The sequence below is a fragment of the Ornithorhynchus anatinus genome, chromosome 8 (genome assembly GCF_004115215.2).
Source record: "Ornithorhynchus anatinus isolate Pmale09 chromosome 8, mOrnAna1.pri.v4, whole genome shotgun sequence".
NCBI lineage: Eukaryota > Metazoa > Chordata > Mammalia > Monotremata > Ornithorhynchidae > Ornithorhynchus > Ornithorhynchus anatinus.
Window position 1 is genome coordinate 66,868,353 of NC_041735.1, and position 26,207 is coordinate 66,894,559.

Consider the following 26,207-nt stretch of genomic DNA (forward strand, 5'->3'; position numbering starts at 1 on the left):
ATCCACCCCAGCGCTTAGTAGAGTGCCTGGCACACAGTGAGTGCTTAACAAATACTGCAATTATTATGTATTATGAGCCCTGTGAAGGACAGAGAGTGTGCTTGGTCTGCCCTAGTGCTTAGCACACAGCAAGTGCTTATTAAATGCCACAGTTATGTAGTCAAAGCTATTAAAACGCTCATCTTTCCAAGGGAGTAGGCAAAAGAGAGAGAATATATAAAGATTTCTCCTGTTATACTGGGCCTCCCCAGTTATAATACAAGGTCACTGAAACCTTATCTATGGACAATGTATCCACCCTCAAAGCCCATCTCCTCCAAGAGACCTTTCCTAAGTCCTCCTTTCCTTTTCTCCCACTCCCTTCTGCGTCGCCTTGATTTGCTCCCTTCATTCACTCTTCCCATTTTACAGATGAGGTAACTGAGGCCCGGGGAATAATAATGTCGGTATTTATTAAGCGCTTACTATGTGCAGAGCACTGTTCTAAGCGCTGGGGGAGATACAGGGCAATCAGGTCGTCCCACATGAGGCTCACAGTTAATCCCCATTTTACAGATGAGGTAACTGAGGCACAGAGAAGTGAAGTGACTTGCCCACAGTCACCCAGCTGACAAGTGGCAGAGCCGGGAGTCGAACCCGTGACCTCCGACTCCGAAGCCCAGGCTCTTTCCACTGAGCCAGGCTGCTTCCCCACTGAGCCACGAGGTGACTTACCCAAGGTCACTCGGCAGACCCTGGAGCCGGGATTAGAACCCATGACCACAGGGGTCCCTTCAGGAATCGGTGCCCAAGAGAGAAAGAGTCAAGTTCCAGCCATGGTAACTAACAGGCCTGTCAACGAGCCAACGGAACGCGTCACGGAAGCTGACGTTCTTTCGAGGCGTCCCCGGGAAGACTACATCTAGTTTGGCCAACGTTCAAACCATCTCCTCCTCAGCCTTCCCTCGAAGGAACCTCCCAGATGGAATCGTAAGAGAAAGGACGCCAAAGGAGGTCCGATGGTTGGCGAGACGCTCACAGTTCAGGAGTAGAGTAGATTTCCCGAGAGATAGTTAGCATGCCGTAGGTGTCAACGGAAGACGGAATCCAAGCGTCAAAAGTGAACCTCCCCGACGTTAATGTAACAATAGCTGGGCTCTTATGAGGCTAATGATATCGAGCGCACACCAGAAGCCATAGGAGCCATGCTGGGAAGCCAATGAAGTGGGTCTCATTTTGACTGCGGGCAAAGAATATCTCATCAGAGCTATAAATTTCACGATCCCGCTCCCAAATTTAAAACCCTTAAGGAAATGGCTTGCACGGTTCAACAGTTTTAAAGGGTTGCTCTTACTTGGCTCCGTAACGAGGAAATTAATAGTTCTTCCCAAACAAATCAGAATTATGCCAGAGACGCCTGCATTTCCGCGCCGTTGTCTTCAGCACTTAACTTCTCCTCTGGAGAACTTCACTGTCGAATCCACGCTGGAGTCACCGCGGGGAGACACCCGTTACCTGTTGTGACCGCTCAGCCTGATCTAGAACAGGTGCTGCAACCTGTTCGTTCTTTGCTGTGGAAAAATCACTTTCTTTAGGTTGGCCGACAGAGTCGGTTTCCCATAATCCTCCCCTTTATTCAGAAGGATTAATCCCTGGTATTTATTGAGCACCTACTCGGTGCAGAGCACTGAACTAGGGCATTCAGGGAAGCAGTGACCCCGTTGTTGGGCAGGGATGGGCTCTATCTGTTGCTGAATTGTACATTCCAAGCACTTAATACAGTGCTCTGCACATAGTAAGCGCTCAATAAATACGATTGAATGAATGAAGAGTGGAATAGTCCAGATCTGGGAGTCAGAGGAACTGGGTTCTAATCCCGGCTCTGTCACCTGTCTGCTGCGTCACTTCACTTTTCTGGGCCTCAGTCCCCTCATCTACAAAATGGGGATTCAATACTCGTTCTCTCTCCTATTCGGACTCTGAGACCCAGGTGGGAGCTGATGAGTGTGTATCTACTCCAGCGTTTAGTACAGTGGTTGGCCCAGAATAAGAGCTTAACTAATCATACAATTATTATTATTATTATTATTATTATTATTAGGAGAGTACAATAAAACAGAGTTGGTAGACACATTCCCTGCTCATAATGAGCTTCCAGTTTAGAGAGAAGCAGCGTGGATCAGTGGAAAGAGCCTGGGCTTGGGAGTCAGAGGTCATGGGTTCTAATCCCGGCTCTGCCACTTGTCAGCTGTGTGACTGTGGACAAGTCACTTAACTTCTCCGGGCCTCAGTTCCCTCATCTGTAAAATGGGGATGAAGACTGTGAGCCTCACGTGGGACAACCTGAATACCCTGTATCTACCCCAGCGCTTAGAACAGTGCTCTACACATAGTAAGCGCTTAACAAATACCAACATTATTATTATTATTAGAGGGGGAGACAGACATTAAATAATTTATAACGTATAATTTGTAGAGATCCTAATGACCAAATGCAAGAACGGAAATGCTGTGGCAGCTAATGGTGAACTTTTCGAATCCCCCTCCCCTTCCCAAACCTTTACGAGGAGAGAGATTCATGTATGGAGAAGGATTTTCTTGTATTTAAAGAGAAATTATCTAATCTAAAGGATAATCATAAACATGGTGTCGGTTAAGCACTTACTATGTGCCGAGCCCTGTGCTAAGCACTGGGGTAGGTTCATGACAATCAGATCAGACACTGCCCCTGCCCTACATGGAACTCACAGACAAGGTAGGAGGGAGAACAGGAACCGAATCCCCATTCTACTTTTGCGGAAACGGAGGCCCATAGAAGTGAAGCGACTTGCCAAAGGTCACACCGCAGAGTCGGGATTAGAACCCAGGTCCTTGAACTCTTCTAGAAGCCCACGCTGCTTCTAGTGATAGCATATGACGTCAGTAACAAACACGAAACAGCTTGAGTGAGAGATAGAGACACACAAACAATTCTTCTCTAACATGGGGAGATTGCATATTCTTGCGGATAAATCTACGTTGAACTACTTACCCGTCTCCTCCACGTAGACACAATGTGACTGCTTACATTGCAAGAGTGGATGTTCTCTTATATCGCTATTGCTTTCTAATAGTAACAATAATTGTGGTATTTGTTAAGAGCTTACTCTATCCCAGCTCCACAAGTTGTCTGCTGTTTGACCTTGGCCAAATCACTTCACTTCTCTGGGCCGCAGGTCCCTCATCTGTAAAATGAGTAAGTCTGTGAGCCCCATGTGGGACAGGGACTTTGTCCAACCTGATTAAGTTGTCTCTAATGCAGCACTTAATATAGTTCCTGGCACATAGTAAGTGCTTAATAAATACCATTTTTTTAAAAAAGGCATTGTACTAAACACTGGGGTGGAGAGAAGTAAATCGGCTTGGACACAGTCCCTGTCCCATATGGGGGCTCACAGTCTCAATCCGCATTTTACAGATGAGGGAACTGAGGCCTAGAGAAGTAAAGTGACTTGCCCGAGTTCACACAACAGACAAACGGTTGAGCCGGAATTAGAACCCATGATCTTCTGACTCCCAAGGTCCGTGCTCTCTCCGTTACGCCATTTCTAGATGCCATGTGTAGTAAAAATGCATTCTGGCAGGACTGAGTATGTATGAAGTATCTTTCATTCATTCATTCAATAGTATTTATTGAGCGCTTACTATGTGCAGAGCACTGTACTAAGCGCTTGGAATGGACAAATCGGTAACAGATAGAGACAGTCCCTGCCCTTTGACGGGCTGACGGTCTAATCGGGGGAGACGGACTTGTGTGGGTCACGTTTGGAAGAGAGGTCCGTCATTAAACCCCCACTCACCGAACGATGAATGCAAACCCATCGTCTCTCAAACCACATTAAGAAAAAGGAACCAATTAGGTTCACTAAACACTCTCATCCATTAAATAGGGAGTTACAGCTATAAATCCCCATTTACCACAGTGAGAATTCTCCCCTTGGGGTGCTTAGACATGGTGCCAATGTAGAACAGACCCACGTGCCCCCTCTCTACAGTATGGCAGACAGGGGACTTCCCTGGGCCTCAGTTTCCTCATCTACAAAATGGATATTCAATACCTGCTCTCTCTCCTTAGACTCTGATCCCCATATGGGACCCGATCATTTTGTATCTACCTTAGTGTTTAGGACAGTGCTCGGCACATAGTAAACACATAATGAATGCCCAAATATCATCATTAGTATTTTTATTAGTATTGTTAAGGTTCTAAAAACTGGGGGAAACCGCTGGTTTGGCTAGAGGGAGAAATCTGGGATTAAAGAAGCAGCGTGGCTTAGTGGAGAGAGCCCAGGTTTGGGAGTCAGAGGTCGTGGCTTCTAAGCCCAGCTCCGCCACTTGTCTGCTGGGTGACTTTGGACAAGTCACTCAACTTCTCTGTGCCTCAGTTACCTTATCTGTAACATGGGGATGAAGACTGTGAGCCTCACGTGGGACAACCCGCTTACCCTCTACCTACCCCAGCGCTTAGAACAGTGCTCAGCACAAAGTAAGCGCTTAACAAATACCAACATTATTATTAAAATGGAGATCAAGACTGTGAGCCCCAAGTGGGACAACCTGATAACCTTGTATCTATCCCAGTGCTTAGAACAGTGCTTGGCACATAGTAAGCACTTAGCAAAAGCCATCATTATTATTATTATTTTATTGTTATTGAAACTTCAAAGTGGATTTAAAATTTCTTCTTTTGGGGGAACGATTATCAAAACCTTAGCCCTTCCCACATAGGACCAAATATTTAACCTTCTGACTGGATTAAATACATTCGTGGAGTCCATGACACTAAAGAAAACCTACAAATGAGATGAAGTTCCGAATTTAGTAGGGTATGAGATGAAGCACCTTCCTTTTGGCAACAATGAAAGGTCTGTTGGACAACTAAAGATAATAAAAGCATGGTAGCACTGACCCATCATGTTCTGAGAACCAGCTGTAGAACGGTTGACTCTACCATAAAAAGAAAAAAAGATTTACGAGTAGGCGTTAAGAGAACGATTGCAGATGGAGGTGGGGCGGTTCTGGGAGAGATGTGTCCCGGTAGTCGCTGTGGGTCGGAGGCGACTCGACGGCATAAGATGAGACAATTTCAGAGTCTCGCTATCCAGCAGGCCGGTGGCGAAGGAGGGTTCTGCTCAGTTTAAAATGTTGGCTAAAGAAGAGTTAAACATGCACAATCAGACCCTGCAGATCTGCGGGGTTGGGAGAAAAATGTTTACTGATTGGATCGGGTGACTTTTAGCTGAAGCTGAGAGAATGGATGAGAAGCAGTTTGACCTAATGGATAATAATAATAATAATGTTGGTATTTGTTAAGCGCTTATTATGTGCCAAGCACTGTTCTGAGTGATTTTGCTTCTTTTAGGAAAAGATTTATGCAGCAGAGTGCAGTATGGGCTAGAGGGAGGGGTGACAGGAGGCAGGGAGGTCAGCAAGGAGGCGGATGCAGTAGTCGAGGCCCGATAGGATAAGGGCTCGGATCAACGTGGTAAAGGTGTGGAGAGGAAAAGGGGGATTTTAGAAATGTCGTGAAAGTAGAACTGACAGGATTTGGTGACAGATTGAATATGTAGGTTGAATGAGAGATGATTCACTTTTCCTCAGTTCCCACTCCCTTCTGCATCACCTTGACTTGCTCCCTTTGCCCTTCCCCCCTCCCAGCCCCACACCACTTAGGTTCATATCTGTCATTTGATTTATTTGTATTGATGTCTGTATCCCCTCCCTAGATTGTGAGCTCATTGTGGGCAGGGAATGTCACTGCTTATTGTGGTAATTTCCCAAGCGCTTAGGACAGTGCTCTGCACACAGTAAGCACTCGATAAATACGATTGAGTAAATGAATGAATGAACGATAACGCCAAGGTTACAGCCTTGTGGGACAGGGAAGAATAGTGGTGGCGTTGTCTTTGGTAATGGGAAAGTCAGGGGGAGGACAAGGGTTGGAGGGGAAACTGCTTGGAAACGGCTCAAATGACAGTGACAAACGATACGGGGAACGATAAAGAAGCCTCTCTCTTGAGACTTCAGGATCGAGAGGATGTACAGAGGAATTGATGCTAGTGATAGTGGCTTCCCCAGGGTCATGGGGACTCTCCAGGCTCCATCCACCGGGTTCCCGTTAGGGTACAGGATGCAACAGGAGAGTCGGCAGGCAGGGCTGCAGCACCTGGCAAATGCCTGGGTCATCTTTACCTGCTTTTTTAATTTTTTCTTAACTGTATTTAAGTGCTTAATATGTGTCAGGCCCTGTACGTGGTGCTGGGGTAGATACAAGCTAATCAGACCGGACACAGTCCATGTCCCACATGGGGCTCACAGGCTTCATCCCCAGATCTTAATTATTAATCAAATAATTCTTCTTCCACAGGAGGTTTGGGTAATTCATTATGCTGGAGGTGAAAATGAGTTTTGAGCAGTCACAGGCCAATCTGGTCTTTTCCGACTCCACCGTATTCGTTTTCTACCCATAAAGGCGCTTGTCTGACTAGTTGAACTCTGCCCCAAGGTACCCTCAGCACCAGCTAATACGGGGGTTCTTAATAATAATAAGGCTTGTTACAAATTTACTTTCTGCTTGGCTGTGAGGTATATATAAGGTTATGAGATCAGATAAAATCATTGTCCCAAACCCTCCCAATTGACCTTACCTCCATTTTGCAGATGAGAGAACTGCACAGTGCTTTGAAAAAACGCTGTCTCTAAAGCACTTTCTCATCTCATTTCCTCCTCACAACATCCCAGGGCAGTAGTGAGAGGTGGACATTATTATTCCCGATTTATAGATGAGTAAACTGAGGCCCAGAGAGGTTGAGTGATTTGCCCAAGGTCACAGAGCAGTCCAGATAATAATAAATAATGTTGGTATTTGTTAAGCGCTTACTATGTGCAGAACACTGTTCTAAGTGCTGGGGTAGATACAGGGCAATCAGGTCATCCCGCGTGAGGCTCACAGTTAATCCCCATTTTACAGATGAGGTAACTGAGGCACAGAGAAGTGAAGTGACTCGCCCACAGTCACACAGCTGACAAGTGGCAGAGCCGGGAGTCGAACCCATGACCTCTGACTCCGAAGCCCGGGCTCGTTCCACTGAGCCACGCCAGATGCAGGGCGAGGACTTGAATCCGGATCTCCTTTTTTTTAATGGTATTTGTTAAACACTTACTATGTGTCAAGCACTGTTCTAAGAGCTGGGTTAGATACATGCTAATCAGGTTGGATGCAGTCCCTGTCCCACATGGGGCTCACAGTCTTCATCCTCATTTTTCAGATGAGGTAACTGAGGCCCAGAAAAGTGAAGTGACTTGCCCGAGGTCACACAGCAGGCAAATGGCGGAATAGGGCTTAGAACTCACTTGTTCAGGTTCTTCTGACTCCCACAATCAAGTTATACACAGTTCCTGTCCCACAAAGAGCTCACATCTTCATCCCACTTTACAGATGAGTGAACTGAGGCACAGAGGAGTTAAGTGACTTGGCCAAGGTCACAGAGCAGACAAGTGGCAGAGCCGGGATTGGGACGACTGCCATTCTGCTCGACGGCACCTTCTACGGCTCCCTTTTCCAGCCCTGCCTCCTGAGGTGCAAAGCCTTCCTGCCAGGCGATACCCGAGTCCTAGGAGCCAGGGATTTCTCAGGAGGGGAATTTTCCCCTCTCCACACACTCCCAATCTTGAAAAAGAATCAACGGCACTGACGGAGCACTTACTGTGTACGAAACACCGTACAAAGCGTTGGGAGAGTCCAATACGATCGAGTTGGTAGGCACCTTTTCTGCCCACAACAAGCATAGAGGAGACTTGGGAAGTTTCATTTTGTTCAAGGAAACTCTGAGCCAATCTATCAAAAAGAAGTACCAAAGGCATTTAACGATGCATATTTCTCTGCTCAGTGAAGCCAAGAGAAGGGGAGGGAGGTTCAGAGATGTTGAGTTTAGTAGTAGTAAAAGGAGTCGCCTTTCCCAAACACTTAACGATGACGATGATGACAGTAATAATAATATCAATAATAGCGGATTTGATAAGCACTATATGCCAGGCACTGTTCTAAGCGCTGAGGTAGATACAAGATAATCGAGTTGGACACAGTCCCTGTCCCACATGGGGCTCACAGTCTTAATCCTCGTTTTTCAGATGAGGGAACTGAGGTACCGAGAAGCGAAGTGACTCTCCCAAGGTCACAGAGCAGACTAGTGGCGGAGGCAGAATTAGAACCCAGGTCCTTCTGCATCCTAGGCCCGTGCCCTATCAACTAGGTCGAACTGCTTCTCAGTCGGTATGAGATGCTGCACCAGTCATTTGGGAAACAAAGAATGAAGAAGAGACCTCTTCCCTAACCACCAGGACCTTACACCTTAATGGGAGAGATAAACATAAAAATATTAATAATAGTAATAATGGTATTTGTTAAGTGCTTATTATGTGCCAAGCACTGTTCTAAACACCGGGGTAGATACGAGTTAATCGGGTCGGACACAGTCCCCGTCCCACATGGGGCTCACGCTCTCAATCCCATTTTACAGATGAAGTAACTGAGGCCTAGAGAAATGAGGTTTAGAGCTTAGTTTAGACTGTCAGCTGGTTGTGGGCAGGGAATGTGTCTGTTTATTGTTATACTCTACTCTCCCAAGTGCTTAGTACAGTGCTCTGCACACAGTAATTATAATAATAATAATGTTGGTATTTGTTAAGCGCTTACTATGTGCAGAGCACTGTTCTAAGCGCTGGGGTAGATACAGGGTCATCAGATTGTCCCACGTGAGGCTCACAGTCTTCATTCCCATTTTACAGATGAGGTAACTGAGGCACAGAGAAGTTAAGTGACTTGCCCACAGACACACAGCTGAAAAGTGGCAGAGTCGGGATTCAAACCCATGATCTCTGACTCCCGAGCCCGTGCTCTTTCCACTGAGCCACGCTGCTTCCCTATTAATAATCAATCATTATGCTATTTGTTAAGCGCGTACTATGTGCCAAGCACCGGTCTAATCCCCATTTTACAGATGAGGTGACTGAAGCCTAGAGAAGTGAAGTGCTTCGTCCAAGGTCACGGAGCAGACGAGCGGCGGAGCCAGGATTAGAACTCAGGTCCTTCTTACTCCCAGGGCCGGGCTCCATCCATTAGGCCACACTGTTACCACATGCCAGGCACGGTACTAAGGGCTGGGATAGAGACAAGCTAGGCAGTTGGACACAGTCTCTGTCCCACAGGGGACCCAGTCTGGAACCCCATTTTACAGATGAGTCAACTGAGGCCCAGGCGCGTGCCCTACGCGGAAAGCCCATGCGACGGGAAGGGGCATTTTGGCTTGGCGGAAAATCTGCGGGAGAGTCAAGGATCGCGAAGTGCGGCTTCGGATTTTATTTCTAACAACTTTATTGAGAATGTTCTGTGAATTGTACAATGAGAGAGTTTGCTGGCTGTTCCGTGAATTACCCCCACGCCAGCCCGGTGGGGCTCCTTTATTTCTTGGGATTTTTCTGTTCCGCGCTAAGCTCTTGAGATCCATCTTTTCTATCGCCTTCGTTGTCATCTTCCTGAGAAAAGAAGTACAGGACACAGTGACTACGCATGCTTTTGAACAATTTACTGAGAACGCCAAAATCCTAAGGAAAGGGAACTTGGAAATTCTTCACTCGGAAGGCGAATGCGTCGTCGGGCCGTTCAGGTCCGCGAGCTGCCGTCGGGCTGGTCCCTTAAAATCGGCTCACGCAGTCAACCTGCAGCAATCTGTGCTTTTCACACCATCCCCTGGCCAGACAATGCTCCCATCCCTTACCCCGGTCTTCAAAATTCCTCCCCAAAAGCAGCTGCCGCTGAAAAATATCCGGTTCGGAGGACACCGGCTACTTTTAGTTCCCTGCCTGAAAGAAGGCAGTAAATTTCGACTTCAGAGACACGTGACGTGGCGCAGTGTAGTCCTTCGGGCCCGTCGAGCGTATTTTCTGGACGGGACTGCCGATTTTCCAATTATTCGTCCCGCCGTATGTCATCCGAGGCTCGGTCGGGTCTAAAACGGGACACGCGAGACGGTCGGACGACCGGCAGACTTCTCATCTGCCCCGGGCTTTCTACTATCCGATCTGGACTCATAACTCACGGCAGGCTGCGGCCGCAGCCGGGGAATCGACGAAGCGACGTCGCCGTGTCCGGTACTGTGAGGAGGGGCGCGGTTCTCGCCCTCCCGGGCCCCCTCTCCCCCAGAACCCCTCCGTCGCGGGTCCTCTCGCTTGTGGGAATGGCGGGAGTGCATTTCAAGGTACGATCGGCAAGATCCCGCCTCATCGACTGTGGGCCCGTTGTTGGGTAGGGATCGTCTCTATCTGTTACCCGAACTGTACTTACCAAGTGCTTAGAAAAGTGCTCTGCACACAGTAAGTGCTCACTAAATATGAACGACTGACTGAATGAATGAATGAATCGACGGTCCGTCGATCCGTGGTATTTATTGGAGCGCTCACTGTGTGCACAGCACTGCATTCGGCGTGGCCCGGTGGAAAGAACGGGGGCTTAGGAGTCGGACGACCTGGGTTCTAACGCCGGCTCCGTCGGTGGCTCGGTGTGAGGCCCTGGGCCCATGACCACTTCTCATCTGTGAAATGGGGATTCAGGGCCTGTTTCCCCTCCTACTTAGACCTCGTGTGGATAAGGCCCGGGCTCAGGAGTCAGAAAGACCTGGGTTCTAATCCCGGCACTGCCACTGGTCTGCTGTGGGCCTTTGGCCGAGTCATTTCACTTCTCTGGGCCTCAGTTACCTCATCTGTAAAATGGGGATTAAGACTGTGAGCCCCATGTGGGACAGGGACTGTGTCCAAACTGATTAACTTGTATCTACTACAGCTCTTAGAACAGTGCTGGGCACATATTAAGTGGTTAACAAATACCAGTTATTAAGTAAAAGGGAGAACAGGTATTGAATCTTTACAGATAAAGAAACTGAGCTACAGAGAAAGGAAGTGACCTGTTCAATGTCACACAGCAGGCGAGTGGCAGAACTGGAATTAGAACCCAGGTCCTGACTTTCCCAGGATCCTGTTCTTTCCACCGGGCTGGGCTGAACGAGGTGCTCGGACACAGTAAACGCTCAATAAATAGCACGGATGGACAGTCGATGAGGCGGTACCTTGCCAACGGTACCTTGAAATGGATTTTGGCCGCTCCCACGGGGGGAGACAGCAGAGGCCCAGGCCCCAGGCTCTTTCCCCTAGGCCAAGCTCCTCCGGCAAACGCCGTGCTGAGCGTGTACCGTGAGCAGAACGCTCTGAGCCTTTGACGACACAAACGCACAAGCCAACGCCCGGCATCTGCCTGCCCTTTAGCAGTAGATGACTATTTTACAGAATGTTCGATGGCGGTGTGGGAAAGCTAAAGAATGAATATGTATTCAAAATGAAAACAGGATTTATCTTGGCAAGAAAGTTGTACTCACAGCGTGCAAAACAATGGAGAATCAAGCATTCTAAATCAATTAAATGGCTCTTTGATTTATTAAACAATCCCGTAACCTGAACGCCTCTGGGTATATGTAGAAAAATGTGTCTGAAGAATGTTAAATAATCAGCGAACAAAAGGCAGAAAGAGGGAATTAAAAGATCTGCCCGGTGTGGATTTCCAAATCCCATGAATATTGGCTGCATACCGAAACAGAACAAGTTGCACCCGAACAGACCCAAAATTCCCAAGTTCCCAAATTTATCCCCCAGGAATCTGACTGCCGGTCCCGGGAAAGCTGAAATCGCTGGCACCGTGTATCTACTATGTGCCAAGAACAGGACTAAGCCCTGGGGCAGAGAAAATAGGATCAGATCGACACAGTCGCTTTATTTATATCTAACCATCGGTACACATACCTATATCTCTACATGCATATCTACTCTCAGTTTCCACACCTGTAAAATGGGGATTTGATACGTTTTGTTTTTTACCGATATTCGTCAAGAGCTTACTATGTGCCAGGCGCTGTACTAAGCACTGGGCTAGAAACAAGCTAATTAGGTTGGACAAAGTCCCTGTCCCACATGGTGCTCATGGTCTTAATCTCCATTTTCCAGGTCAGGTTACCGAGGCACAGAGAAGCGAAGTGACTTGCCCCAAGTCACACAGCAGACCATTGGTGGAGCCAGGATTAGAACTCAGGTTTTCTGACTCTCTTTGCACTAGGTCACACTGCTTCTGCCTCCACCTTAGACAGTGAGCCCCAGGTGGGACCTGATTTATCTTGTATCTACCCCAGAGCTTAGTACAGGAGCATAGTAAGTGCTTAACAATCACCACGATCATTATAACATAATCTATATCTCTACATGCATATTTATCATCTATCTCTCAGGGCCCAACACACAGTTAAGCGCTTAAGAGCGTGGCGTAGTGGAAAGAGCACGGGCTTGGGAGTCAGAGGTCGTGGGTTCTAATCCCGGCTCCGCCACTTGGCTGCTGTGTGACCTCGGGCGAGTCACTTGGCTACTCTGGGCCTCAGTTACCTCACCTGTAAAATGGGGATTAAGTCCGTGAGCCCCACGTGGAAAGCGGACTGGGTGCCACTTGATTAGCTTCTATCTAACCCATCACTTAGAATAGTGCCTGGCACATAGTAAGCACTTAGCAAATACCGCAATCGTAGGGCTGAACTTAGACGGGTGAATGGATGGACGGCTGGTTGGGGGGATGGGTCAGTACAGTGCCTGGTTCACAGTCAGTGCTTAGCAAACACCATCGTCATCATCATCATCACTATTACTGTTAACTCTAACGTACTCCCCCAAGCACAGCGCTGAAGAGATACACTGGATTGACTGATGGATCCAGCAGGTTCACCTCGTCGGATGAGCATTCCTTAATTCCCTCTCAGCCTTCCAGACCTACGTCATGACAGAAGCGGGTGCATTCCAAAACCATAGCAGGGGGTCTTTTTAACGAGCGGGAGACAGGTACTTAGGGGCCCAGAGACCGTGGAAGGAAAGGATTATAATTGGAGTCGCGCCTGACGACGCATCTTCCCCCCTATGACAAGGTGACAGGACACATCTATCTTCCCTGAGCTTTCCTTGGGTGCCTGGGGTCTTCCCTGAAACCGCGGGCCTAGTTCCCGGGGCTTCTCTTCAGGGTGGCCGCGCGACCCAGTGGATAGAACAAGGACCTCTGGTGCTTTTCTACAAAAACGTTCAGGAAATGTTTCCCCCTCCTCCTCGAGAACCTCCAGGGGTTGTTCATCCACCTCCACATCCAACAGAAACTCCTCGCCATTGGCTTTAAAGCCGTCAATCCCCTCGCCCCCTCCTACCTCACCTAGCTCCTCTCCTACTCCGACTCGGCCCGCACACTCCGCTCCTCTAATGCCAACCTACTCAGGGGGCCTCCATCTCGTCTATCTCTCCACCGACCTCTCACCCACGTCCCACCTCTGGCCTGGAACACCCTCCCTCCTCAAATCCCACTGACGACGACCCTCCCCCTCTTCAAAGCCTTATTGCAGGCCCATCTCCTCCAAGAGGCCTTCCCTGACTAAGCCCCCCTTCCCTCTTCTCCCGCTCCGTTCTGCGTCGCCCTGACTCGCTCCCTTTATTCATCCCCCCTCCCAGACCCACGCCACTGATGTCCACATCTGTCATTTATTGATTTCTATTTTTGTCTGTCTCCCTCCTAGCCTGTTATGGGCAGGGAATGTGTCTGCTTCCTGTTGTATCGCACTCCCCCAAGCACTTAGTACAGCTCTCTACACACAGGAAGCGCTCAATAAATATGACTGAATGAATGAGTGAATGAACGAAAGGGCCTGGGAGTCAGAAGGACCTGGGTTCTAATCCCTGCTCTGCCACTTCTCTGCCTTGTGACCCTGGGCAAGTCACTTTGCCTCTCGGCATCTCAGTTATCCCGTCTGTAAAATGTGGATGAAGACTGAGGGCTTTGAAAGGAGGGAGAGCTGGGTTCTGTCGCTCTAATGCGTTCTATCTCCCTGGCCTGGTTCCAGGGACTACAAGTAGCGTGGCTTAGTGGAAAGAGCCCAGGCTTGGGAGTCAGAGGTCAAGGGTTCTAATCCCGGCCCCGCCACTTATCAGCTCTGTGACTTTGGGCAAGTCACTTTACTTCTCTGTGCCTCAGTGACCTCATCTGTAAAATGGGGATTAAGACTGTGAGCCCCACATAGGACAACCTGATGACCTCCTATCTACCCCAGTGCTTAGAACAGTGCTTGGTACATAGTAAGCGCTTAACAAATGACATCATCATTATTATTATTATTATTAATAATAATAAGTCACCCCCCCGTCCCCCGTCCCCCACAAATAGAGTCAGAGCAATCCAATATCGAGATGGAGGGTCCAAGGACTAGATCTCGGGGAAGGCAGTTCTCTCCACCTCGGTTTTCTCATCTGTAAAAAGGGGACTCCATATATGGAATGGGGGATAGAGCTTGGACTTGGGAGTCCGGTGGATCTGGGTTCTAATCCTGCCTCCGCCACTTGTCTGCTATGTGACCTTGGACAAATCACTAATCTCCTCTGGGCCTCGGTTACCTCAACTGTAAAATGGGGATTAAGACTTCGAGCCCTATGTGGGTCAGGGACTGTGTCCAATACAATCTGCTTGTATATACCCCAGCGATTAACACAGTGCCTGGCGCATAGTAAGACCCTAACAAATACTACAATTATTATTATTGTTATTATTATTATCCTCCCCCTTTATATCTGACAGACAATGACTCTCTTCACCTACAAAGTCTTACTGAAGGCACACCTCTTCCAAGAAGTCTTCCCCGACTAAATCCTCCTTTCCTCTTTCCCACTCTCTTCTGGTTCACCCTTGACCTTGGATTTGTATCCTTTATTCACCCCTCCCTTCAGTCCCACAGGATTTACGTCCATATCCCGAATTTCTATTAATGTCTGTCTCCCCTTGTAGACTGTAACCTCCCTGTGGGCAAGGAATGTGTCTATTAATTCTGTTATCTTGTACTCTCCCAAGAGCTTAGTATAGTGGGCCGCATGATAAGCGCTCAATAAATAGTATTAATTGGTTGTTTGGTTCTCCCATTCCCACTGGACACTGAGCCCCGTATGGGACAGTGACCAGATCCGATTGCACTGAATCCTCCCAGCACTTAGTACAGTGCTCAGTGCTTAGAAAGCGCTTAATGAATGCCACAAGCTTTTTTTTCTTTAACGGCAATTCGTAAGAACTTACTACGTGCCAGGTCCTGTTCTCAGCGCTGGGATAGATACGAGCTAATCGGGTTGGACCCGGTCCCTGTCTCACAGAAGGGTCAGAGTCTTAGTTCCCATTTAAAATGAGGTAACTGAGGCACAGAGCAGTGAAGTGACTTGCCCAAGGTCTTGCAGCAGACAAGTGTCAGAGCTGGAAATAGAACCCAGGTCCTTCTGAGTCCCAGGCCCGTGCTCTATTAAGACTGTGAGCCCCCTGTGGGACAGGGAGTTTATCCAACCCGATTTGCTTGTATCCACCCTAGCGCTTAGTACAGTGCCTGGCACGGGCTTGGGAGTCAGAGGACGTGGGTTCCAATCCCAGCTCCGCCACTTGTCAGCTCTGTGACCTCGGGCAAGCCACTTCCCTTCTCTGTGCCTCAGTGACCTCATCTGTGAAATGGGGATTAAGACTGTGAGCCCCACGTGGGACAACCTGATCACCCTGTATCTACCCCTGTGCTTAGAACAGTGCTCGGCACAAAGTAAGCGCTTAACAAATACCATTATTATTCCTTCTAGTCTGTAAACCCGGTGTGGGCCGGGATTGTCTCTTTTTATTGCTGAACTGTACTTTCCAAGCGCTTAGTACAGTGCTCTGCAGCCAGTACGTGCTTAACCGTTGTTGGGGAGGGATTGTCTCTGTCTGTTGCTGAATTGTACTTTCCAAGAGCTAGGACAGTGTTCTGCCCACAGTAAGCGCTCAATAAATACCACTGAATGAATGAACAAACACCATCATCATCATTATTATTATCCACTAGTCTGTCGTAGACTCTGTCCTATTGTCCTCTCCCAAACTCTTAGCATAGTGCTCTGCACACAGTAAGGGCTCAATAAATATGATGGTCTGCCCGCGGGATGCTCAGATGCAGGTTTTTCTTCTTGGCCGTTTCTCAGAGCTCAGCAGAGAGGCTAGAATCCTGGGGGTGTGTAGTTTCCGCGGGATCCTCAAGATGGAGACCAAAGAGCGGATTTCGCATCAGCGGGCTGAGGCCAGGGGATGCTGCCCTAGCCTCCTTCACCTTGGGACTTTTAGTGATTTTCCTCTCATCCCTAACACGCTTTTCCCATCGACTTCTTCTCCGAACGGAAGGCTCTTGGGCGGGGGGAGGGAACACCCTGTCATAGGCCATCTTGGGAAGAGATAAACTCCGGCGAGCGTGTCTGGAGAGACCAACTGGCGTCTCCCCAGTTCCCAGGCTTGGGAGTCGGAGGTCGTGGGTACTAATCCCGCTCTGGGCAAGTCATTTAACTTCTCTGAGCCTCTGTTCCCTCATCTGTAAAATGGGGGTTAAGACCGTGAGCCCCCACGTGGGACAACCTCATTGGCTTGTATCTACCCCAACGTTTAGAACAGTGCTTGGCACACAGTAAGCGCTTAACAAATACCAACGTTATTATTATAAGTAATCATAGTGAAGAATGAACCCCCGGGATGGTTTACTTGTTTCGTTTTGTTTCCCGTTCAGACTGTGAGCCCGTCGTTGGGCAGGGATGGTCTCTATCTGTTGCCGAACTGTACACTCCAAGTGCTTAGTACAGTGCTCTGCACACCGTAAGCGCTCAATAAATACGACTGAGTGAATGAATGAATGAAAGTTCCTACTTCAGGAAAGTTTATTCAGGTGTCAAGAAGCGGTGCGGCCTAGTGGCCAGAGCCCAAGCCAGAGGGGTCAGAGGACCTGGGTTCTAATCCCGGCTCTGCCGATTTACCTGCTCTGTCCCCTGGGTGCAAGTCACTTCCCTTCTCTGGGCCTCAGTTCCCTCATCTGTAAAATGAGGATTAAGACTGTGAGCCCTGTGTGAGACAGGGAACGTGCCCCACCCCATTAGCTCGGATCTACCCCAGCGCTTAGCACAGTGCCTGGCACATAGTTAGTGCCTATCAAATACCAACCAAAAAAAAAGGAAGAAAGGAAAGTATTGTAGTAAGCGCCGAGGCAGATACAAGCTAATCAGGTTGGGCACAGTCCCTGTCCCACATGGGGCCCCTAATCTATGTAGTATGCAGTAAATGCTTAATAAATACCCTGATTAATATGTCTCCTTGGTTTGCAGGTGAACTTTCCCCTTTGGAAGATTTCTGGATTACACAAAGGACACCCACGAACACCTTCTCAAGCGTGTCTCGGAAGCTTTAGTACAGCTGTTTCACCACAGGCACGGTTCTCTCTGTGTAAACAAAACATGCCGGGGAAATGGCACCGTACTTTAGCTACACCGGAAGGCCGCGGTGATAAAAAAAATCCCTCCTTTAAATACGCCTGGCGGGAGGAGATGGTGGTGGTGTTCTGTTCAGAACAAAAGCAGCCTCCTGGTGCTTGGCCCGGGAAGGAAGTGGGAATGGCCCTTCTGACCGACCCTCACTGCCAGGCAGTAACTACGTTTTTCTCATATCGATCAATCCATCGATCAGTCGATCGATCGATCGGTCTCCTACGACAACCCAGCTCACACACCCCACTCCTCTGACGCCAAAGGAGGGCGGTCGGTTTGACCCTTCTGCCTGATCCACACTGCTAGATGGTAACTCTGTCTTATGATCAATCGATCGATCAATCAATCTCCTATTATAACCGCTCCTGCACACTCCACTCCTGTAACACCGACCTCCTCTCTGTACCTCGATCTCGTCTTAGCGTGACCTGGGGATCGAGCCCGGACCCGGGAGTCAGCAGGACCCGGGTTCTAATTCCAGCTTCGCCATTTGTTTGTTGGGTGACCATGGGCAAGTCACTTCACTTCTCTGTGCTTCAGTTCCCTGACCTGTGAAATGGGGATTATGACTCTGAGCCCCAGGTGGCACAAGGACTGTGTCCAACCCGATAGACTTGTATCTCCCCAAGTGCTTAGTACAGTGCTTGGCACAAAGCACTTAATAAATGCCATTAAAAAAATCCAACCGTTCTCCCCACTTTCAAAACCCTCCTAAAATCCCATTTCCTCCAAGAAGCCTTCCCAGACTAAGCCCACATTTCCCTCTCCGCCCTCATTCATTCATTCATATTTATTGAGCGCTTCCTGTGTGCAGAGCACTGTACTAAGCCCTTGGAAAGTACAATTCAGCAACAAATAGAGACAATCCCTGTCCACAACAGGCTCACAGTCTAGAAGCAGGGAGACAGGCATCAAAACAAGTGGGCGGGGAACACGTCTGTTATATTGTTCTCTCCCAAGTGCTCAGTACAGTGCTCTGCACACAGCCTCAATAAGTACGACTCCCCTCTGCATCGACTATCGCCACGGCCGTGTACCCCTTAAATGGTCCTAGAAATGGCCCTGTTTATTTCCTGGTCTTTCCAGACCCACAAGCACAAAAGACTCGAGGTCGTCTACTTGGATTGGCGGGTGAAGTGAATGTCAGGCTCTCAATCAATCGGCCAATCGAGCGTATTTATTAAGCACTTACCGGGTCCAGGGCATCGAACTAAACGATTGGGAGAGTCCAACAAAATATAACGGACACATTCCCTGCCCACAACGAGCTTACAGCATGGCTTAGCGGATACAGCACGAGAGTCAGGAGGTCCTGGGTTCTAATCCTGGCTCCGTCAGGTGTCTGCTGATTGACACTGCCACTTAACTTCTCTGGGCCTCGGTTACCTCATTTGTAAAATGGGGATTAAGACTGTGAACCCCAAGGGAGACCGTTAACTTCTATCTACCCCGGTGCCTGGAACAGTGCTAGGCAGACAGTAAGTGCTATCAAGTACCTCAGTTCCCTCATCTGTAAAATGGGGATTAACTGTGAGCCTCACGTGGGACAACCTGATTACCCTGTATCTCCCCCAGCGCTTAGAACGGTGCTCTGCCCATAGTAAGCGCTTAACAAATACCAACATTATTATTATTATTACCATAATTATTTTTACAGTCTAGAGGGGATGACAGGCATCAATAGAAATAGATAAAATTATGAACATGGACGTAAGTGCCGGGGAGCTGGGCGACGCTGAAGGGAGAGGGGAAAGAGGAAATGACGCCTTAGTCGGGGAAGGCCTCTCTTAAGCACTTCCCCGCATGAGCTCATGAATGGTCTTATATACTCTCCCAAGATCTTAATAGAAGGCTGGATGCCGATTAAGTGCTCAGTAAGTACTACTGATGGATCTGGCCCGAGTTTCACAATCACTAGATTATTTAAAAAACAAAAACAAAATTCCCCTAGGGCAGGGACCTTGTCTCCTCTCAAACTCCTCCAAGAGTTTAGTATATTGCTTTGCATCAATCTTTCTTTTAATGGGGTTTGTTAAGAGCTTACTCTGTGCCAGACCCTGTACTAAGCCCTGGGGTAGAAGCAAGCTAAATCAGGCTGGGCCCCGTCCCTGTCCCCCGTGGGACTCACAGTCTTAACCCCCATTTTACAGATGAGGGAACTGAGGAACAGAGCAGTGATGTGACTTCCCCAAGGTCACGCAGCAGACAAGAGGCAGAGCCGGGATTAGAACCCAGGTCCTTCTGACTCCCAGGCCCGGGCTCTTTCCACTAAGCCAGGTTGCTTCTCAGTCAACCAGTCGATGGCATTTAATGAGCACTTACTGCGTGCAGAGCACTGTACTAAGTGTTTGGGAGAGAACAAGAAGAGATGGTAGATACATTCCCTGCCCACAAGGAGCTACTCTGCATGGAATAGGCACTCTATAAATACTATTGCTTGAAAGAGTCCTTAAAACTGGATTCAAAATATCAGTCCGGTAATCAGTAATGTTTTGAATACCTAAGGCGTGCAGAACACTGACCGAAGCATTTGGGAGAGTACGACAGAGCTAACAGACGTGTTCCTTGCCCGTGAGGCACTTACAATCTAACACTGTGGGCCAAACACTGTACTAGGCGCTTGGGAGAGTACGAGAGTTAGGGCTCAGGGGCTTATCCCCTACCATGTGCACAGCACTGGGCCAAGCACTGGGGAGAGCGCAACAGAGCTAGTAGACGGGATCCTTCTCTTCAAGGAATTTACAATCTAGCGGGGGAGAAGGACACGAAATAATAATAATAATAATGTTGGTATTTGTTAAGCGCTTACTACGTGCAGAGCACTGTTCTAAGCGCTGGGGGAGATACAGGGGAATGAGGTTGTCCCACGTGAGGCTCACGGTCTTCATCCCCATTTTACAGATGAGGGAACTGAGGCACAGAGAAGTGACGTGACTTGCCCACGGTCACCCAGCTGACACTCTCCAAATGGGAGGAAAAATGGAACGGAAAAGGAGGGGGGCGAATAAGTACGTGCTTAAATACCCGAGTGTTTAAATCAATACGTACACGGGTGCTATGTGTGAGGGTCTAGTCTCTGGGAAGAAGGAAATTCAATCAAGGAAGGCTTCTTGGAGGAGAGGTGGAATTTCAGGAAAGGTCTGACCGATGGGTGGGCTGGGTGTACCCTCCCAAGCGCTCAGTCCAGTGCTCTGTACCCAGTAAGCGCTCAATAAATATGACTGCAGGAACAAATGAATGATCCGGGCGGATTTAAAGGGGGACGGGGCTTGAGATCGGAGGGCCCGAGCCAAGAGCTGGAGTTTGGAGAGTCCAGCCTGTCGTTCAGTAGCCACGTGCCCGGAGAAGAGCGATAGATAAAGCGGCCTCTTCTGACTTGACTGGGCTTAAGAACCAGCCGATTTCATCCGTGGAAAGCGCTCTCACCCTTGGCAACCCCCTAGGGGTGTGCTTTCTAACCCGCAGAATTTGCTGCTGCTGCAGCTTGCGAGCGGAAAGAATCTCCAACGTAATGAAAATGTTTTAGATCAAACGAGCACGCTGCATGCTTCCGACCAAAATTAATTAGAGATTTTAATGTTTTACAATTCCACCGTAATTCTTTAAATGGCGCATTTATTTCATAGTAATAAACACTTGGTTCATTAAGTAAAGTTCAAAACGCGTGTTACGCGCTACATTTAACAACCTTTGGCCCTTTCCTTCTGTACTTCTGGATTTCGGTTTTCCAATGCATTGAATAAGCAATTGAGGGACACAGTTAAATTTCCTGACTCGGCATATTTGGGCTTCTGATTTCATTTAATACAAAAGGCAATTAATTTGCCGTTTTACCACCGGATCCCAACTTTAGTGGGCCATGATAGATACTGAAATGAACTTACAAGAAATGCTTAATTAAATTCACTGTAGAAAAGCCCAAGTGAAGGGTTTTTTTTCCTTTCCCTCCCGCCCCCAAAGAATGTGACAGGAGAAGATTCCTATCTAATTAGAAGAAAGCTGAATTCTAGAATCAAAGTCACTTGAGAAGCCTGGGTGAAGCCAGATGAAACATGAGCCGGTATAGTCCCACGGCTTGAAGGACGTGGGTTGTTCGAGACTCTGATCCGAACCGTTCCTCTTTCCTCTGACTAAAGAAGACGCTTTCGGCTCGACGGCTGGCCATTTGCTAAGCGTCCAGGGGATGTATTACCCCAGACTAACACGAAGTCTTCAGATATTTCTCGGTCCCTACAGACGCAAAGGGAAATAGGACAACTACAAAAACTAACTTTTCTGCATTTAAGGACAGTCGAGTGTAGGTTATTCAAGGAGCGATTATTTGGTTTATGGATCGGTGTCGACGCCCTGTAAACGGAGGTAAATTCTAGTGCAGTTTTCTCTGCCGTGTTTCATTCCCCAATCAATCGATGATATTTCTTCAGTGCTTACTGTGTGCAGAGCACCGCACTAAGCGTTTGGGGGGGAGCGGGTACAATATAATGTTCATATGGGTACAATATAACGCTAACCGTGACGACGGTATTCGTTAATTGCTTACTATGTGTCAAGCACTGTTCATTCACTAGTATTTATTGAGCGCTTACTATGTGCAGAGCACTGTACTAAGCGCTTGGAATGGACAAATCGGTAACAGATAGAGACGGTCCCTGCCCTTTGACGGGCTTACGGTCTAATCGAAGCTGATTAGAACACTGTTCGAAGCGCCCCGGTAGATACAACCTAATCAGGTTGGGTACATGGGGTGCACACTCTTAGACCCCATTTTACAGATGAGGTACCTGAGGCCCAGAGACGTGAAGTGACTTGACCAAGGTCACACAGCAGACAAGTGGCGAAGCCAGAATTAGAACCCAGGTCCTTCCCAGGCCTGTGTTCAATCCACTAAGCCGTACCGCTTCCCTATATCCGAGTCAGCGGACGCGTTCCTTGTCCACAATGAGTTTACAGTCCAGAGAACTATTCCCAACTAGACTGTCAACTTGTTGCGGGCAGGGAACGTCCTCTCCCAAGAGCTTAGTAATAATAATGGTGGTATTTGTTAAGCGCTTACTATGTGAAAAGCACTGTTCTAAGCGCTAGGGGAGATACAGAAAAATCTGGTTGTCCCCCGCGAGGCTCACAGTTAATCCCCATTTTACAGATGAGGTAACTGAGGCCCAGAGAGGTGAAGTGACTTGCCCACAGTCACACAGCTGACGAGTGGCAGATCCAGGATTAGAACCCATGACCTCTGACTCCCAAGCCCGGGCTCTTTCCACTGAGCCACGCTGCTTCTCTGCGCAGAGTCAGCGCTCAATAAACGCCGCTGATGAGGATGATGAACTCTGCCTCTCTGGTTAAGCAGCTGCCCAAGAGCTCACAGTCATTGTTATGCCTGGGGTTGGGATATCATCGGCTGGGTCATATCTAAGTGCTCTGCTGCCTAATAATGATAATTATAATTGCGGTATTTGTTAAGCGCTTACTTTGTGCCAGGCACTCTACTAGGCGCTGGGGTGGATACAAGCAAATCGGGTTGGACACAGTCCCTGTCCCACGTGGGGCTCACGGTCTTAATCCTCATTTTACAGATGAGGAAACTGAGGCTCAGAGAAGCGACTTACCCTAGGTCACACCGGAGACAAGTGGCAGAGTCGGGATTAGAACCCCCAACCTTCTGACTCCCGGACCCGGGGTCTATCCACTAAGCCAAGCTGCTTCTGCCCAGGGGAGGGAGCGGGGGCCCGGGAACCAAAGGACCTGGGTTCTAATCCCGGCTCTGCCCCGGTCTGCTGTGTGGCCTCGGCCAAGTTGCTTCGCTTCTCTGGGTCTCGGTTTCCTCACCTGTAAAACGGGGACTCGAAACGAGAGAGAAGTGGGGCGGAGGGAGGGGGTGACTGACTGGCGGCCTCTGAGCCTGTCTGAAAGAGTCCCTCACCCGATCACAGTGGGAATGAGAAAGAACAAAGATACAACGAGGATAACGGAGAAGGAAATAACAGAAGGACCCACCGTCCTTCAGAATACCGTTCATTCGAAAAAGAGCCCGAGAGGCAGTGTGGCCAGGTGGAAAGACCTTGGGCCTGGGAGTCAGAAGACCTGGGTTCTAATCCCAGCTCTGTCACTTGTTTTTTCCATGGTATTTGTTAAGCCATTACCCTGTGTCAGGCACTGGGGTAGACACAGCCTAATCGGCTTGGACACACTCCACGTCCCACGCGGGGCTCCCATTCTTAATCCCCATTAGACAGACGAGGGAATCGAGTCCCAGAGAAGTGAAGTGACTTGCCCAAGGTCACCCAGAGGACAAGTGGCGGAGCCGGGATTGGAAGCCGGGTCCTTCCGACTCCCAGGCCCGTGCTTTATCCATCAGGCCTCGCTGCTTCCGGTGACAGGCTGCCACTTGTCCGCTGCGTGACCTTGGCCACGTCGCTCAACCTCTCTGGACCTCATCTGTAAAATGGGGATTAAGACTGCTTGACCCATGTGGGACGTGGACTGCGTCCAACCAGGTGACCTTGTATCTATCCCAGAGCTTCGGACAGTGCCTAGCACATGTAAGCATTCAACGAATACCGTTTTTTTTACCTCTTGGTGAATTTCTGACCGTGCATTCCTTCCTTTGAACAGTTCCGGATTTAGTCAGGGTGGGCTGGGGAAGAAAAGTAAAAAGGCTGCCCTTCTCTTTTCTCAGATAAGTCCGAATCGATAAGGTCACAGCGGACCTCACCCGCAACACTGCGAGATCGATCGACCTCGCGATAGGCCGGGGTGGACATCAACGCTGCCGATGAAAAAGATTTATAATCCGGCTTTAGTTTTTATCCCTGGCCACAATGACAATGAGGGAGTAACGCTGAAACAGCTCGGGAACAACAAAGAAGATTCTTGATTTTTTTTTTCCTTTAAGCAGAAAGAGGGGTGGCCTAAAGGGAATCGACACTGCTCACTGGTGTAAAAATCCAGCCGGGATCTTCACGGGAAACAAGAGGGACGTACGAATAACGCTTCGAAAGTATACGCCCTGTCGCTAATTCTAACGAACTGTACTCCGTAAGTGCTTAGTCTGGTGCTCTGCACGTGGTAAGCTCTCCGTCGATACCTTACTCTGATTGCTTGATTTTTAGGATCTCGGCATTTTTCTAGCGAGGTGAAATGCAAACTGTGCTTTCGAACTGCACGCCGTGCACCGATCAGCTCGTATTTTAGACGACCACGTTCCTCTCCCTCCTTGGGATGGAGGGGGCAACCGAGAGTTCCCCCGCCCCGCACTTCCCTGACTGTTGTCCAATTCGGAACCGATGGGAAACGATCCGGCATCCAAACGCCGAGCAGCGGCGTGGCCCGGTGGTAAGAGACCGGGCTTGGGAGTCAGAGGTCGTGGGTTCTAATCCGGGCTCTGCCACTTGTCAGCTGGGTGACTTTGGGCAAGTCACTTCACTTCTCTCTGCCTGAGTTACCGCATCTGTAAAATGGGGACTAAGACTGTGAGCCCCACATGGGACAATCTGATAACCTTGTATCTACCTCAGTGCTCAGAACACTGCTCGGCACATAGTAAGCGCTTAACATACACCATCATTATTATTATTATTACGGCCCTCATTGTTCGCGTTTAATTTGGGAAACTCAGGGGCATTGCCCAAAGAGGACTTCAGTGACGGAGCGATAGTACTCTCCCAGAACTATCACCTGTCAAGAACATCATGGACTGGGACTGCTTATTGTTCTATTGGACTCCCCCGAACGCTCAGTACAGTGCTCTGCATTCATTCATTCAATCAATCTACTTTAGTGAGCGCTGTGTGCAGAGCACTGTACTAAGCGCTTGGAAGAGTCCAGTAAGCACTCAATAAAGATGACTGACTGACTGATCGTCGGGTGAAATTCAAAGGGAGCCTTTTGGTCGGATCTGGGCAATGAGGAGCAACTTGGTTTTATTCTCCTGGATGATTCGCTACAATATCTAGAGGCCCGTCCTCCCCGATTCTGGCTCCAAAGTGATTCCATCTTCGCCTCAAAAAACTAAAAAAATAAAATGAATAAAAAGAGGTTGTTTGGAAGATTTTCTGGAAAAACTCACGCCGAAGCAGTTCATTCCATCACTGCCAAGCTCCGCGTGAAGAAGATATGCCCGCGTCGTCACAGTTGGACCAGAACTAATTAGAGTTCCGCGGTCTTTCGGTGGCAACATCTTATTAGGGGGCTGATGTTATCAATCACTATTTCCCTCTCCACACTAACCCTCTGCAACCATTTAGTACCGTTACCCGAATGAGGTGACGGTGACGTCCATCTTGATGACGACTTGCGGGTCCCTTCTTTCCAAGTGGGCTCTGGGGGGGCTTCACGTAAGGAATCCAAAAGGGTCCTGGGGTGAGAACTCACTGCTAGCTTCGCATAATAATCATAAGGACTGGGGTAACTGCTAAGCGCATACTGTGTGCCAGGCACTGTTCTAAGCGCCGGGGTAGATACGAGGTAAGCGGTTTGGACACAGTCCCTGTCCCACATGGGACTCAGTCTTCATCCCCATTTTGCAGATGAGGGAATGGAGGCACAGAAAAGTAAAGTGACTTGCACAAGGACATGCAGCAGACGGGTGGCGGTGGCCGGGATTAGAACCCAGGGACTTCTGACGCCCAGACCCGGGCTCTATCCACTGGGCCACGTTGCTTCTCGCGCTGTACTAAGCGCTTGCGAGAGTACTATACGACAGAGTTGGTAGACCCGTTCCCTGCCCACAAGAAACAAAATTAACCAACGGTATTTATATCCGTATTAACGGT

General features: G+C 48.8%; 1 protein-coding gene across 1 annotated transcript in view; it reads right to left on the reverse strand.

Moving 5' to 3' along the window:
• Positions 1 to 9,353: 9,353 nt before the first annotated feature.
• The window catches only part of PHF14 (PHD finger protein 14), a 197,696-nt gene continuing 180,842 nt past the window's right edge, over positions 9,354 to 26,207 (reverse strand). The window contains exon 20 of the mRNA XM_039912824.1: positions 9,354 to 9,552. Coding sequence (XP_039768758.1) covers positions 9,478 to 9,552 — 75 coding nt within the window. The 3' untranslated portion in view covers positions 9,354 to 9,477. The remainder of the gene's footprint in view (positions 9,553 to 26,207) is intronic.